Raw genomic sequence first — 16149 nt, 5'->3', positions numbered from 1 at the left:
CATATAAGCTGATTACACTTCTCATCAGCAAATTGATGAAACGGCAGTTGAGAGGTGGAACCTCGCAAATCCCATCATAGACTTCACCCGTCGTCCACATCATCGCCGAACGCTTCTTGAATCGGCCATGGCATGGCGGAGCACTCCGACCATAGACGGGGCTCCAAAGTCCCAAACTTGAATCCCTGTCTCACTAGGCGTAGATCACTAATCTCCATCAAAATTCGCCCTGGCCAACCGAGGGGCGGGTGATGCCAAGTTCTCATTAAGAGGGGCGCGCGAGTAAAGGATCACCTTCCTCAGTAATCACTAATAGCTGACATGACACAGACGCTGATCACTACAGAGTGCGAACTCTACGCATGGCAGAGTGCTTTTACAGAAATTCGTATAGTATGGCAGGTTTTACGAAAACTCGGACCGATACCGAAAACTCGCTGGGATGGGACGTGTGTAGAAAGCTTCAATACGCTTTGCATTCCTGCGAGGTTGTATGTTTCCTAAATTGTTTCTGCCTTAAGTCCCCGGAAAGAGGTGGCCCAAACGCAAACTAGCCGATAGAAAAAAAAAAAAAAAAAAGAGCTCGCTATCGGTTCTACGCCGCTGCTAAACGGAAACACTGTACAGTCATTAGCGGTGTACTCTTATTTTGCCATTTTAGGGCACTGTTCCCCGTCCGGAAACTTGCCTGATTCGTGCAGTTGAGACCGCTACCCAAACTCTGCTCCCTGGATAGCTCCGGGGAACGCAAAGTGTCAAAAGGTGGGTGGGTGTGGGCTGCGTGTGTGAGTTGTGTCTGTCACAATGCCGAGCAGTACGGGTGCCCCTTATTAAGAAATCCCACAGCAGCCGTGTCAGTGTCCCTGGCCGAGCCACGAGGTTCTCGCCAGTCATCCCATGTTGCGTGCAGTGTCTTTGGATACCGAGTGTTCACAGGAGAGGGAAGTAGCCTGTTGTGTCTGAGTAAAGTTTAAAGTTATTCTGGACATTGCGCCGACGCTCTACTCTGCAACAAGAATCACGTACGGATAGAGTCGAGAAGCTCTTCACTTGAAGTAAGAGGAAGCTCGGGTCTTATTTACTAAGATTGTCCGCGGGGAGCGTGGATTGCGGTTGGGTGGCACGTAAGTATTTCCCGGCGCCGAAGACCTAGCTGTCTCTTGCGCCAATGTGTGCACACTCTCGGAATATCGGATTATCTTTCATGACCCAAGGTTAAGTAATGGTGCCCAACGGAGAAACCGAGGATTAATTGCAGCATGGATTATCGCGAGAAAACTACCGCACTTTTGACCAGTGTAAGTCAATTCTCCGTGGCTACGTTTCAGAATTTAATTCCAAAGCATGATGAGATGCCAGACTGTATGCATCTGTCAGAGACTGACGCCCACATCACGCAGACATAGTCCGCATGATTATGTCCAAGCCGTAACAACACCATCTCCCTATGCAGAGCTGTGATAAACAAGCTTTCACAACAAGGTAGAAAATAGAGACAGGCAACCGATGCATTTACTTTCTTTGACATGTAATTCGGGTGCCTCCGACCTGGCCTCCAGAGAACACTTCATCAACGGCATCATAGAATGCGGTGAGATCAGCATCTATCGACGGATCTTTCTTGTAGGCTTCAGCACGCTCATGCACGAAGTCTGTCCAGATGGTTGACATATCAACCCAGTCAGTGACCTCGAACCCAGCTTTCTCGAGCTCTGCAATGTAATGCTCTTTGTCAGGCAAGTCCGGACAGGAAACCGAGCTTCTCAAGACCTCGAGAGTCTTGGCGTCCAGAGATGTTCGGGCAAAGAAGTCTTCAATGTACATCTTGCCTCTTGGCTTGAGGACGCTGTGTGCTTTCTTGAACAGGGCTTCTCGTTCTGGGATATGCAGGATGCACAGGAATGAGACGATGTGGTCAAACGGCGCACCCATTTCAGCTGGGTCGAGTTTGAGGAAGTTGCCGTTAGTGGATGTCGCATTTGCCTCAGCACCCGATTTTGCGTTAATTGTCTGAGCAATGTCGTGAATCTCCTTTTGCAGCTCAATGCCAGCTGTCGTAGCATCGAAGTGTCGGTAGAGGTATCTGCCCGTGCCACCGAACCCGGATCCGATATCGAGCACCCGCTCCCCGGCTTGCAGGCCCAAAGACTTGGCAGCCGTTTCGATCGCACTATCGCCCAGGTAGTGCATGCAGTCAAAGGACTTTGTGTCTTCTGCCTCCCATTCGTTCTTCTCCTTTAATTTGTCAAGCGTGCGGTGAACCCGGTTGAGCTTGTAGAGGTTCATGTCCGGGACATCGGAGGCAGTATTGCGAATTGACGGCATGGTGAATGAGGGGCCGGTAGTTGGTTCGGGGTTCTCGGTCTCGGTTCTGGTCGGCTGATTGTAGACAAGAAGCCGAGTCAGAAAGTCTCTTCAGGTCCCCGGGCAGTACGAGCTTACAGCCAAGGCTAAGCAAAAGGGTACGACTCACTGGCCTTTTGTACTGGTCCGTATGAGGAGGTAGCACGCGCCCTGGAATGGTGCTGTTGGGATACTTCTTGTTTTGTTAGTGGTAGCGCCAATTTACCCCTCGCCTTCACCATCGACGTCACACATTCGTCTTGCGGAACATTACAGGTCACACGTTCCGCCAGGGATTAGAGTTCCGTTCCGCGATGAAAAAAATGATAGTGCCGCTGTGCTGAGAGATTTCTATGGTGAGACAGGCCAGAGACCTTGTAAGAAATAGCTGACGTACCTCGGTGAGACATTGTCTATCAGGTAGGATGATGCCACAATTGGTTACATGTCCCTGTAGTTGCATAAGTGGGCGTTATCTCAGCGTCTACCTCGATGGAGTCGAGGATCCGGAGATAAAGAGTGTACGACAGAATGAGGGGGATGCATCGGAGGCGCAAGGTCTTTGGAACTTCTCCGACTTCAAGAGTGGGGGAACCGATATGAGGGCTGCCGATTGAACACGTCTAGTCTTAATGTAGATTTGTTGCGGAATCGACGCTCAACGCCATTGAGTTTCAACTTTTATGAAGTAATGGACGGAGGACTATGGTTGCTCACCTACAATTGTAAGACCCCCGACTTTTCTGAAAACGCCACGGCAATTAGAGACGTACAACAGACACGAACATAGCCTTAAAGCAAACAATGAGATGTGCGGAGGAGCCAAAACTCTAGATCTCTACACTGGCACACACTCAATTACAGTAGGAGACAGTCTCATCCGCATAGAAGTAAGTGTCTTAATGAGCAGCTGTCAGTATCTCACCCAATCTCACTAATTTCAAGTATCATTCTTCCCTCAATTAAAAGAAAAGTAACTCCAGAATAGAACATCCTTCTTGTACTCTCTCAGCACGCCGGGGTCCATTCAATGCAAAATCTTCCAGCAAATTGAAACCAAAATTGGGCCCTTTGTTTTCGCTCGGGTAGTCCCACATGCTCGCAAATCCCGACTTCAAAATACCACAATGCTTTAGTTTATTCCTTACTAAGTCGCATCAGTTATTTTTGCCCCTCCCGCGGCTTCTCCGAATGGTATCTGCGTTACTCTGATGCACTTCCTCGTATTGCGCGAAGTATATCAAGTCCCCGCCTTTGACGTCTGCATCAACAACCTGAGACAAAGGTTGGTTCCAAGCTGCTGGCTCCGGCACATCCTCTGTCATCGCAGCAATGTACCGAAGTGTTGCATTGATGAAAGTTGAGTTGTAGCCACCTATGGCAATCCTGTTTGGCTCTCCATGTGCAGGCAGGATCTTCGAGATAGGGAAAGTCGCCATTCGTTGAAGCTCCATCTGATGCATCGGCAAGCTCTTGGCATCAGCGATGAAGGTCGCCGTATCCTCCACAGTATCACCGGCGAAGATCAGCTGCTTCGAAGGGATGTAAAGAATAGTTCCATCAGGAGTGTGAATTTGGAAATTGTGCAACTCAACAGAGAGGTTGCCCACCTTCATCTCCTTCTTCCCAGTGTAGAGCTCCGTAGGGGGCACAGCAACAATGGCTGGGCTATCAGAAGCAAGGTCCTGCGTATTCCTCTTCACTGTCCGGGCCGTGATTTCATGTCCGACAATTGTGGCTCCCCCTTTGGAGAAAACTTCAGTGCCAGCAATGTGATCATTGTGAAAGTGACTGATCACCACCGACATCTTGGTGACACCTTGGCTCTGAACATGACGCATTACAGCACCTGCATGGTCGGGAGTAATGTGAGAGTCGTATATGATGGCCTCGTTGCCGTCGATGATGGAATATGACGATACTCCCAGCGTGAACGCGCCATCATCGAGCCAATTGGGCTGGTCGGAAGCGAAACGCTCTCCAGTACGCCCATCATAATAAGCAAATATGCCCGGATAGGGATTCAGAATGCGGAGACTCTGTAACGGATCTCCTCCTCTGGCTCTTCCAACGATACTTGTCATCTGTCAGGTGATTGAACTTATGCGAGACTTGCTCCAACATACCCTAGAGGCGGAAAGGAAACGAGGGAGTCTCGTCGGGAAAGCCCGCAGGCGCTGACAAGGCCGGAGAAGCTCAGAAGCAAAATCTTCATCGACTGGAATCAGCAATTATTCCGAACCATGCGAAGTAGATGCGGGAAATTCGTGAAATCTTACGGGCAGCATGTTAGCTCTATGCTGGATCTTGCAAATGATTGGAGGGTATTGTAGCAGGTGGTATAAGGACCTTTTTTTTGCAGCCTCAAGGGACACCGTCACTATTTATTGAATGCCGTCGTGAAGTCGCCAAGAATTCGTTGCCTCAACGTCTTCGAATGATTACCACGTCTTTAATTGCTGACTGTATATGCCATGAAACGGCATGAAACGCTGATGAACGTTCCCAAACCATGTTTCGTCTGAATTCGTCAATTCATTCAGAAACCGACAGCCGAGGGCTTGAGCTTAATTATGCAACCTTTCTGTAAAGCCTGGGGTTTGATAGGGCGGAAGCTCTCGGCCGATGAGATGAACTCTGCTTGTTTCGTATTGTGCCCTTTTAGTTAATTAACCTATTCGTCTTTCACGACAGTGCTCACGGTTCCGAGCCTTATATACGATAGTAGAAAGAGCCAGATAGAGCAGGAGGAAAGCAAGTCAAGGAAGGTCCAGTCACAGTGTGGCTCGAACCACAGGTTTTTATAGATACTAAAGCCGTATCGGAAAGATCAAGTGCAGGCATACAGTTCCAAGGGAAAATTGAGCCAGGAGGTCTTTGAGGAAGTTGTATTTACTGCTCAATGTTTCCTCCAACGACATCACTTGTATGATGAAGTTGCGAGGTTTATGCGTGATATTGAGACCTTCAGGCTATTCAGGGAAACTCCAGGTTGTATTTCAAACATGCGACGAATGGTGACGCTCCTAAGCTCAAGTTTCTAGTCGCACTTCATTCAGGCCTGTCATCGTTCAGCATGCTTTCATCCATGCCATGCGCACCATTGAATGGCGAAGGAGAAATATTGCACACGCATGGCTGGAGAGTTCTGCAACGAGAAATCTTTCCGGCATGAAGCTTGCCCTCATGTCTCAAAGCAACGAACAAGCTCATCATGATGGAGAAACCTATCAGAAAGCCGATGAGAGTGATCCATAAGACACACCATAGCCAAGTCGGAATGAATATTCCCTTGTGCCGCAAAGTAGAGGAAGCTTGCTCGGAATCGTTACCAGAAGAAGTTGTCCCCATTACACAGTTGGATTCCAGCATTGGAGTCGACTGCTGAGGAGGAGTAAGGCCGGCCAAACTCAAACGGAATACTGGTGCATCGAGCGAGTCCAAGTGTTCGTGGAATCTAGTGCGACGACCAACCTCTGGTTCTTCAACTGTACTGTTAGTCCCACCATCTGTTTGATTCCCTTGGCCATGCATCACAACAGATGCGGCAACTTCTGGATCATTTTGTAACTCTTCCAAGAGTTCCACTGGCCCAACTGCATCTTCAATTGACTGGTCGTTATTCTGATTTTCGATTGTGATATTCACTTCTTGGAGGCGATTTTGTACAAGAGGAAAAGCAGAGAGGTCCATATCTAAAGTCTCTCTGACTTCATCATTTGCACTTCCAGCACGAAGTTGAGTGCTCACTGGATTTTGTGTCGAGGCTTCTAGGTCTTCGTATGTCTCGTGGAGTCTGACACGTCTCTGAACAAATTCGTCTTCCGTCATGGGCTCAAAATAATCCGAGTCAATTTCGTGAGTGCCGCCTACACAGCTGCAACTATCCCATGAGTTTCGTGGCTGCTTGTCGTAGGTATGTTGTAAAGCCCAATGAAGACAGTCGTGAGTCTCCGCGTCACCGGATCGTTGAAGTCTTTCTCGTGAATGATTTTGCTGTTCCACGATGTCAGGTAGGTATTCGGGTAGAGGGTGTTTGGATACTTCCCTTTTCGCCGATTCTAGTGTCAATGTTGGACTTTGATATTCCCTGACCAAGATCGGCTTGCCTACTTTCCCCAGCCCCAAAGCGGCAGCAATATCGAGCCTCAGGATGGGCCTGGAACGAGTGGGCTTTTGAATGGATCCTTTGGCGCTTGTAGCTGACATGGCTGCTACGGTTAGCTATGGGTGATGGCTTTAAAAAGCAATCGGGTAGAAATACTTCAGCGGGAGTTTCGATTGTTGGTGATTGGTGACACCTTGTTGTTTATAATTATGTGAGTCGAAGTGTTGCAGGAGGACTGCAGTGGTCCGGAGCCACAAGCAACTCAAGTATAAAACCTAAAGTAGGTAGGCATTGAACAAACAAGCTTCTGAAGTCTCTACGCAGTAATGATTGGAAGTTTCTTTGATGTTCTTTATAACCTGTACATATTGCGGCGATTTCAACACATAATCTTTGTGTAATAGATTTGCTTTTAGCCGACCTCTGCTATTCATTGGACTGCAGCTGCTTTCGTTTTCCGTCTGTTCCATACTTGGAGAATCAACACCACATCCAATCAGTATGCTGATTAAACTCAAGATGGACGCCATTTATCGAGAAACTGCTGTAAAGGGGGTCTGATATCTTTGGTATTTCCCTTAAGTCTTGAACATATTAAGTACCTTCTTTGCCCTGCTACGAATATGTTACTCTAGGTTGCTAAAGTACATTACCCTCGGAATGTGCCAAACGTATGATTGCTACGGACAGTCCTGTCGCTCATCTTGCAACTGCATTGTTTCTGCCTGGGGAAGTTTGGATATTTAACTAGTACTCACCAAGATGATACTCATGACTAGAAGGTCTTCCCGTTTACGTAAGAGCGCGCCTTCAGGCGTCACGAGCACCTTTGTTGAGCCCGCGGACTTGTCCAAACCGTCGGGGCCAGAAAAAGCTCCGAGTTCCCACCAATGACAGTGAGTGTTAGTAATAGCCTGCTGACAGTGGACTGCGGCCATGAGGTCGAGCTGCGTTCTGGAATCTGGATTCCGGATGCTCACACCATCACGGAGCTGCTCTTGACATTTATTGAACCTTCCCGCCACTTGAGCAAATGTTTCAGATATTTTACATCGGTCAAGACATCACACGACAACGGGAATGTCCTCAGACATGCGAACTTATCCCCTCCGGCGACCAGAGCGTCATCGGCCGCCGGTTCCACGATGGCAACTTACCCTCTGCAAAGACGTACAGAAAGTATTTACAGCATATATCGGTATACAATCTCATCACGGCGCTTCTGATAGTTCAACATTCGTCAAACAGGCAGTCCAGGCGGTTGAGGCATGGCTCAGTACAAACACGGAAGATAGACCGCTTTCAACCGAGAGCTTCAACCATTTAGATGGGGATGACGCCCCGAACACATTTGTTTGGGTCTGTTATTGGGACGATGCTGAAAAAGGAGAAGCAAGTCTGCAAAAACTTGACATCGCGTCTCTTTACGCCAAACTCGCGCCAGAACACCGAATGCTCGTTGGTTTATGGAGGGAGAGCTTCACGACGCCTATCTCACGCCTTGAAACAAATTACTCTGGACTCGACTATCTCCCTGGTCTGGCCAGGCTACCGAAGACTGGTACAAAAGAGCATCAGCTGTCAGCATATTGGGGAGCGGCAAGAGATCGAATTCCGGCCTCCGCTCATGACCTTTTTGAACAGGGTGGAGATGCGAAGGCGTCAAAGCCAGAAGATATCCCGATCGGACTAGGACAGCACTTAATTGGAACAAACTACGACAATATTGTTCACATCCGATCCGGTCAATTTTGGGAAAACTGTTGCGTTGAAGAGGCACAGTCATACGAGACGGAGCTGGAACCGACCTTGAGGGCGGGCTTGGGATACCTGTGGGGAAATCGTGAGAAAGGTGGTGCTATGGGATTGCGATTCTTGGGCAACAGAGACGCCGATGGCTATACCAAGAAGGAGACCTGCGGTGCTGGGTTCTTCACGAACCTGAGTGCATTGGAAGAGTGGTCCAAAACGCATCGCTCTCACCTGGCTATATACATTGGAGCCATCAAACACGCGAAAACGTGGGGAGAGTCAAGGAAGTTTCGGACCTGGCATGAGGTCTCGGTACTAAAGAAGGGAGAGGCAACGTTCGAGTACCTGAACTGCTCGCCTGTCACTGGCGTTATGAGATTTATCTCTTTGCCCAGAATTCAAGAGCTCAAGTAGGACCACTGTGTTGATAGACCAACTCGAGTGACAATGGTGATTATATGAGAGAATGGCTCGTTGGACTGTTGTCGTCAATCGTTAGGCATTGTGGACTTTCTTGAGTGTCTTTGCCGCGCTAATCGCGGTCGCCGAAGTTTGACCTTCATAGTCGGGCGGAAGGCGAGCCAATGTCGGATTGATTCGCCAGAGGCTGGTGTTAGTTTCGGAAACCGAGACAGGGAGATAGTACAACTCTCGATCTAAGCACAGCCTCGAAGATGGCCGCAACTTGTCAGACTTGAAAGTGTGAGGACGGACATTCGCCAAGGGGCCAAGGATACAGATGACTTTTGTTAACCGAAAAACCCGTCGATAGGGCATTCCACATGTGTGGAAATAGAGGGTTTGGCATCTTGGCATGCCTCCCACTTGACGAGAAAGTCCACGGATACTTATCTAATAGCGTTTGGCTCAATGCGCCCGCCGGACGCCGGTGGGCCTGACGCGCAGTCCGATCGGCATTCCTTGGACAGGGGTGGTTTTCGTATTCAAAGATTGTCAAACTATCACAGTCCAGCATTTCCTTTGGTTCTTCTTGTTTAGCCTTGCAAAGAATGCAATAGGTATGCAAAGTCAACATAGCTAAAGTCTGCGGATTGTAGTTGTGTTTAGGCGGTGGAGTGCCTGACAGGGGCATTTCCTAAGTTGAGGAAAACATGCTCAGTCTCTAGACAGCCAGTGCACAATGAATTGGAAGAACGCATATTACGGGTCATTGCATACAGCAACCGGATACCACTAAGCAACCTCGACGTATTCATCTTAGGCCGGCAGCATACACTTTGAAAGAAAAAGCTAGCGGATGTGCATATCAGGTTTGCGTCTGGGCCGATCTCGCTAGGTCCATGTTTCGACAGGCCCTTGAACGGTTCTCGACCCAGCCACTGAAGTTCCTACTCAGCCTGATGATGCGCCTCTTCATATTAACAAGGACGTGTCGTCTAAATGTAACGTGGTTGATGTAGTCAAAGCGCACCCACGACTGCAAGTAATGTCTGTCTGATCCGGGGAGAAGGGACGACCCGGCCGCGTTCAGTAAACCAACTTTGCGCCAAGACCTGGCGATGCTAATAAGAAGCTTGTCTTTCTTCGCATCCCCCCTCCATTGGCATTCAACTACCAATTGGTCCAGAAGTCGTCTTGAATTTGCAATTGTTTGGTACAATGTTCTCTCAGTCGCTCTTTGAGTTTCAGCTGCGTGCCAAAGTGATCATCCCTGCGGTAAGATGAAGCGCTTCTAGCTGTCGTGTCTTTCGCCTTAGGTAATTGTGGAGGCGACCAAATGTATGTCACCACGAAGATTGATCTGATAACTCGCCCATGCTTGTTGACTGCGCCAGAATGACGCGGCGAGTGGGCAGCTAGGCCCTCTCAACTGCCGTGCATGATAGGCAGGGTATCTACTGGATACAATTTCCCCCAAGCTAAGTATGCGTCTACGTCTCCAGGAGTGAGCTCGTAGGAGCTTCCCTGTGGGATTAATCCCACGATGTGACTGCCGCCGCGCCGCTCAACCCGAGACAACGTAATCGCCTTCGCCAGAGTTCACAGCACGGTGCCACGGTCAAGGGTTGCGCACCGCTCATTCAAAAGAAAGGGAGGCCGTTACGAATATCTGTGGGGAGCTCAGTTCTATTCTGGTTCTTAGTCAGGGGCAGCTTTAAGCATCAATGGCACATCCCACATGGCTGTTGTGGTGGTCACTCCGCAAAATAGGAGAAACAGGACGGGAAGTGGGTAAAATTTACGGTTCGTCCGAACGAAGCAAGGGTGACGCGGTCTGCCAAGTGAGGCGCATTGGCCGATTGCGCAGTGCACACTCACATCCCCATGTCTAACATCGCGGCTCTGCTTGAGAAGATGGAGGAAAGAGTTTGTGATATTGATGAATGAAAGAAAAAGGTTATAAACCCAGGTGGCTGCCGAGATGATCGACATTTTTTTCTCATCACCACTCAGCATCTCAGCCTAAATCCGAGGATCGCACTCCAGTCTTTACTTTTCGATTTCTTCACTCTTTGAACAACAGCCATAATGACTGTCACTCTTCGCTCGCTAGTCTCGCTCCTCGCGACCACAGGCTTGGCAGCCGCCGCTTCCTGGAACACCACTTGCACGAGCAAGTCTCAGAGAAAAGCATGGTAAGAACTTCATAATTTTCTAGAACTCAACCAAGGAATCTGGAGCTAAAGCCAAGAACAGGAACAACATGACCGATACTGAGAAGAAGGCTTACATCGATGCCGAGCTCTGCCTCCAGTCTACTGCAGCTAAGACCTCCATCGAAGGCGCCATCAACCGCTGGGATGAGCTTGACTGGGCACACATCACTCAATCCAACATCATTCACAACACTGTATGCACAATGAAGTTCAGTGTAGCAAGAGAAAGCTTGGCTAATACTTAATCTTTAGGGATCTTTCCTTCCTTGGCACCGCTACTTCATGCGTGTCCACGAGTATCTCCTCCAGTCCGAGTGTGGCTACGAGGGTGGCCAGCCGTACTGGAACGAGGTCTTGGACATGGACTCACTCAACACCTCCGTTGTATTTGATCCCGACACCGGCTTCGGCGGTGACAGCGACGGTGGATGTGTCACTGACGGCCCCTTCGTCAACCTGACTCTCCACATCAACTCCACCTCCAACTATGCTGAAGATTGCTTGACCCGCTCATTCAACTCAAACGGCTTTCAGACCGGACAGCAGCAGTACATTGATGAGTGCTTCGCTTCTGAGAACTACACGGCGGCTTTCGAATGCTACCAGGTCAACCCTCACACCGCGGGCCACTCTGCAGTCGGTGGAACCGTTAGTAACCCCCTTCCCCGCCGATGTAAGTGTGATCAAAGCTGACACGATCTCTTCAGATGCTCGATGTCGTTGGCAGCCCTGGCGAGCCGCTCTTCTTCCTGCACCACACCAATCTCGACCGTCTCTGGTGGGAGTGGCAGCAGGTCAACAGCTCCCGCTTGACGGACATGGGAGGCCGCAACATCCCTCTTACCAGCTATCTTACCCAGAACGGCATGGAGTACCCCAGTGCGGCCCTGACGGACTATTTTGGCGACGGTGGCAACGAAACCACTTTGAACCACAACCTGTGGATGGTCGATATTATGCCCAACGCAACTATCAGAGAGGTAATGGATATTGGAGGTGACCTCATCTGCGCCGAGTACGTTTAAAGAATTCAAAAGTTACTACTTGCCTATGAGTGGAATGGATGGCCATGGAAAGGGTTATATAGAGTTTTCATCTGTAAAAAACAGAGCTTAGCAACATAAGCGATTTCATCTTTATTCAACACCGGTCAAGATGGAACCTAAGACGTCTCTAGCCATTATCATTATCATTAAAGTCGTAAAGAGCGTATAAGCGAATACACCAAACTTGGCGATCACAAATCCCCCCCAGTACCAAGATCCGTGACAACTTGATCGCCCAGAATCAACCTCAGATGGGAACTCAGATATCATCGTACTTGGATAGCCTCAATAGTCCACCGTCACCGTCATCCAGCTGCACTCTCACAGACTTAGCCTCTTTTTGCTGCTCTTTTAAGCCACCAAGGTCCTCGAGTCTTTCCCTGGCATTTCCATCTAGACCGTGAACCAAGGTTGCAAGTACACTGCTCTTCCATAGACTAGCCTTTTGGCGGTACGTCTGGTAGATCGCCGCGATCAAGAAAAGAGTAGTCAACAAGACAGTGAGGAGCGGAACCGCTAGAAAACTCCACTCGACATGGACGTAGCTCTCAACAGTGTGCGCTATGCCAATAACATCGGTGCCATTAAAGCTCCTGAAACTGACGGTGACACTGGTTGCAAGATCGTTCATGAGCATATCAATCCCTGTTGGGTACTCGTAGTAGTTCCAGTAAAAGGCCTGGACAATGTCGGTATCAAAGAATGTCTCGCCGCTGGAAATACCGACGGTGAGATTGACTATAACATTGTCTGGAGTCGTAATAGTCTTGTTGATGACCTCTTCATTACGCGAGGCCGACCCATTTTGGAACAGGTCCGAGAACCACGAACGTACGCCCATCATGACTTTCATGTCAATCGGATAGGACTCATTGCCACTCTGGCCCGAGATGTAAATGGGCTCAAGTGTGTCTTGGGTTGCTGTGGCGAAGGAATCGTTGGTGCTGGTATGGATAATGGTCTCTTTCAGCTCGCCGTTGACGATTTCGGAGTCCAGAGTTTGTACACAGGCTTGAAGGGTGCACTGGCGAGCCCAGGGTGCAAGGGCACCAGCGACACCCCCTTGTCTTTCAGTGCCCATAAATACAAGCTTCATGATGGTCGAGTAGGACAAATCTCCAAGACCTTGAGGGAAGATTGGTGTCATGCTGAACACGTCGGCATGTGTCTTAAGGCGAGCACCTACTGGGACTGACCAGCCGCACTCTGTCATGTCGCCTTCAGGGATCGATCCGTCCTCACATGATCGCGTCATGAACTCAGACATGTCAACGCAGGTGTTGCAGACACCGAGAGTCTCGAAAGGCTCCCAAGTACAGTTACCTGTCTGGCAGTTGACAGGGAGGCTCAGCCAGGGCTTACCGTTCTCAGCAAAGAGACCATTGTACACGGCCGCCTTGAAAGGAAGAATCGGAATGAAGCCTTCAGATGCAGTCTGACTGCTCAGAGCGATCAAGTATTCCTCTGCTCGGAGGTTGATGGCTCCTTTTGTAGTGTTGGTCGTGCGTGCGTGGAACGTGGCAATTTGTTGGGCAAAGGGGCTGAATGCTAGGGTCAAGATGGCAACGAACGCGCCAAAAGAACCAAGAAGACTATACGGGACTTCAAATCAGCTGAATGTGTTTACGTGGGTCGAAGCCATTGACAATCATATCCTACTTACCCTCCTCTAAGCTTAATGAGCATCATGAGAGCTCCCCAGGTTCCTCGACTGGCATCATCGAACACCTCCATATCCGACAACGGCTCGCGGCGAGTCTTGAAATGAATCCATTTCAATTGAGAGATGCCACTGGAAAGGACGAGGGCCATAGTCGCAGTTGCAATGGTAGCCAACAGGGCAATAACGGCGTTGATAGTGATTTGAAAGTGCCATGACACTAGTGGCTTCCCGTCGTATGCTGCGAGAACACCAATGATGGCGGCTGAGGCAAGGATGGTCACACAAAGACTGACAATCTCAAAAGTCCAAGAGCCAGATGGCGAGAACGTTTCGGACTTGATGTGTGATTTCTCGGAGATTCTGCTCCAGCGTGAGGGAACAGAGCGTCTAGATTCTCCGTTGCTGCTCAAAGCAGGCTCGCTGGGAGAGACGTCATCGACAGAAACAAACGTTGATTGGTACGCCTTGTACGATCCCAGACTTTGTCTCTTGTCAGATCCAGGGATGAAGGGGCTTGTCGGTTGCTCGACATAAATCGTGTCAGCCGAGCTTGTGCTCACATTGTGCGAGTGTTGTCTGTGTGACATGTTTGCTGTTTGCCGGGTCTCGATCGAGGTCGCAGCTGTCAGAAAGGCTCAGTGCATGAAGATAAAGGAATACGGGCACAAAAGCAAACATACGGAAAGTTGCATGGTGGCTTGGGACCGGGGAGCCTCAAGTACTTGGAAACACGCCGAGAAAGCTTGACAGATTTTTGAAGCCTGGGCATTGTAGCGTGACTGCTACTTGAGTTGGAAGTCTGCAGTGCTTACATGCACATGTGCGGACCAACTGCGATGCCGCATATCACATACATTACATGGGAACTTTGGGAAGAGTGGGACGAATGCCGTTGTATTTTTCAAGGTTTTTGAATGCTAACGTGAGCCGACATGCTCCATCATTGGCTGACATTGATGGTGGAGGATGTGACGCCGAGCAAGGAAGTGATCTGGGCCTTTGGGGGCTGAACCAACCCGTTCAACCCTTGCACGAAGATGTTGGTGGTTGGGGAAATGTCTCTCTCGAGGAGCGGTATCTTGTCACTTAGGTCCCTTGCCCGCATCAAGCCTGACCACCCGAAGCCTCTCCCGGAGGACCAGATCCATCTCTGACTGCGCCTTTTGCAGATCTATGGCTTATTTTTGGTTGCTGTGCTGTACCGCGAGGGGTAGCAACGTGGATGGGAACCAGGACTGTGCCGCCTGCACGATGGGCCAGTCCAAGGCAGACGTGAACGGCACAGCAAACTTTGATAAGGTACGGAGTACTGTTGATACAGCCTGCATGCGCTGTGGCTACTCAGCCCCCCATCCTCGCAGAGCAAAGAATTGAAGTGTTCATAGGGCTGCTAATCGGGCAGGTCGTAATGCCCATCGCTTTCAGCTGCCGCTCTTCGTAACATCATTGGCGCGTCTCTCTGTGAATTGCATCTGCGACGGAGGTCGTTTACCGCGCTTATACCAGAATTACAACCGCTGCGAATACACCGGCAATGAGAGCGAAATGAGACGAGGGCAAGTTCGAGTTGAGCGATGCGGCTCCGGAAGATCCTGTTGCGCGAGCATATCCAAGCTCGCTGTAAACGCTAGTAGCTTGGTCGTTGCTGACGGTAGCGGAGCAGGGTTGCGAATCGTGGGTGACGGAAGCGGTGACGGCACAGACGCTGGTGGCCTCGGAGTTGTATGTCGTCGTGGAAACGTAGCTCATGCTGCCAATAGCGCTCGGGCAAGTGGTGAAAGTCGGCTCCTTACCGCTGGTCTCGACGGTGAAGTCAAAGCTACCGTTGGCGATGCGCGGATTCAGGTTGAACTCGCTGTAGTCGGGTTGCTCGGTGAACTCGCATTGGGCGCCCATGCCAAAGACCCAGGCGAATGTGTAGTCGCCTGCAGCGAGGTGACCGGTCTTGCCAACCTCGAGGTGCGGGCCGTTGCCAAAGGTGCTGTCGTTTCCGATGGAAGCGCCCAAAATGCCGTGGGCGGCGGTGCGCATGTACGAGTTCTTATTTCTCGAGTAGATATCCCAGACAAAGTTGTGGCCGTACTTGTACGCGACGTCGGGGTTCTGGACGTTGAGGAGGACAGGGTAGCCGTTGGTGGTCTCGGCATATTTGCCATCGCCACGAGGGAAGACAAGATCGAGCTCGATGGCGTCGGCGGGCAACTCGGCGCTGGCAAGCTGGGAGCACGAGGCCAGAAGGGTGGCACCAAGCCACAAGAGGCGCTGAGAGAACATGGTTGCTGGTAAATGAGTGTAGTTGTAAATGAGTGTAACGGCGAAGTGTTCGCGATCGACGGACCAACAACTGTCAACTGAGGCTGTGCCAGACGTTTTTGCCCCCAAAAAGAATGCTGATCTGGAGAAGACCGTGGAGAGCGGAGATTTTAAAAGAAAATTGTGGACGCGCCCTGGAAGACTGAACGATTACAATGTCAACATTGTCATGGACTCGAGCAAAGAACTCTGACAAGCAGGAGTCCCGGTCAGGATCACTCTAATCTCCGATTATGATCCCGGCCCACTGCGTTATTTTGCTTTATCCTAAACGTCGCTAATCATCGCCTCTGCATTAGTCCCATG

General features: G+C 50.0%; 7 protein-coding genes across 7 annotated transcripts; 2 read left to right on the top strand and 5 right to left on the bottom strand.

The window, feature by feature from the left end:
- Positions 1-1512: 1512 nt before the first annotated feature.
- On the bottom strand, positions 1513-2325 carry CABS01_07012 (methyltransferase domain-containing protein; the record flags this gene model as incomplete). The annotated part of the gene is made up of 1 exon (XM_060540376.1): positions 1513-2325. One exon carries the CDS (start codon positions 2323-2325, stop codon positions 1513-1515), a length of 813 nt encoding a protein of 270 aa, XP_060403261.1.
- Positions 2326-3500: 1175 nt separating this feature from the next.
- CABS01_07011 (beta-lactamase) lies at positions 3501-4558 on the bottom strand (the record flags this gene model as incomplete). Its single annotated transcript, XM_060540375.1, has 2 exons — positions 3501-4419; positions 4470-4558. 2 exons carry the CDS (start codon positions 4556-4558, stop codon positions 3501-3503), a joined length of 1008 nt encoding a protein of 335 aa, XP_060403260.1.
- Positions 4559-5394: 836 nt separating this feature from the next.
- Positions 5395-6552, bottom strand: CABS01_07010 (uncharacterized protein; the record flags this gene model as incomplete). The annotated part of the gene is made up of 1 exon (XM_060540374.1): positions 5395-6552. The coding sequence occupies one exon, from the start codon at positions 6550-6552 to the stop codon at positions 5395-5397; it is 1158 nt and encodes a 385-aa protein (XP_060403259.1).
- A 991-nt stretch (positions 6553-7543) lies between these two features.
- On the top strand, positions 7544-8617 carry CABS01_07009 (uncharacterized protein; the record flags this gene model as incomplete). Its single annotated transcript, XM_060540373.1, has 1 exon — positions 7544-8617. One exon carries the CDS (start codon positions 7544-7546, stop codon positions 8615-8617), a length of 1074 nt encoding a protein of 357 aa, XP_060403258.1.
- A 2076-nt stretch (positions 8618-10693) lies between these two features.
- CABS01_07008 (amino acid transporter) lies at positions 10694-11846 on the top strand (the record flags this gene model as incomplete). The annotated part of the gene is made up of 4 exons (XM_060540372.1): positions 10694-10800; positions 10862-11015; positions 11074-11469; positions 11529-11846. 4 exons carry the CDS (start codon positions 10694-10696, stop codon positions 11844-11846), a joined length of 975 nt encoding a protein of 324 aa, XP_060403257.1.
- Positions 11847-12126: 280 nt separating this feature from the next.
- Positions 12127-14117, bottom strand: CABS01_07007 (uncharacterized protein; the record flags this gene model as incomplete). The annotated part of the gene is made up of 2 exons (XM_060540371.1): positions 12127-13459; positions 13531-14117. The coding sequence occupies 2 exons, from the start codon at positions 14115-14117 to the stop codon at positions 12127-12129; spliced, it is 1920 nt and encodes a 639-aa protein (XP_060403256.1).
- A 910-nt stretch (positions 14118-15027) lies between these two features.
- CABS01_07006 (uncharacterized protein) lies at positions 15028-15804 on the bottom strand (the record flags this gene model as incomplete). Its single annotated transcript, XM_060540370.1, has 1 exon — positions 15028-15804. One exon carries the CDS (start codon positions 15802-15804, stop codon positions 15028-15030), a length of 777 nt encoding a protein of 258 aa, XP_060403255.1.
- Positions 15805-16149: the final 345 nt, after the last annotated feature.

This window comes from Colletotrichum abscissum (assembly GCF_030869225.1).
Source record: "Colletotrichum abscissum strain IMI 504890 chromosome Unknown Scaffold_15.1, whole genome shotgun sequence".
In the NCBI taxonomy this organism is placed as follows: Eukaryota; Fungi; Ascomycota; class Sordariomycetes; order Glomerellales; family Glomerellaceae; genus Colletotrichum; species Colletotrichum abscissum.
This window is presented reverse-complemented; position numbering and strand designations above follow the sequence as displayed.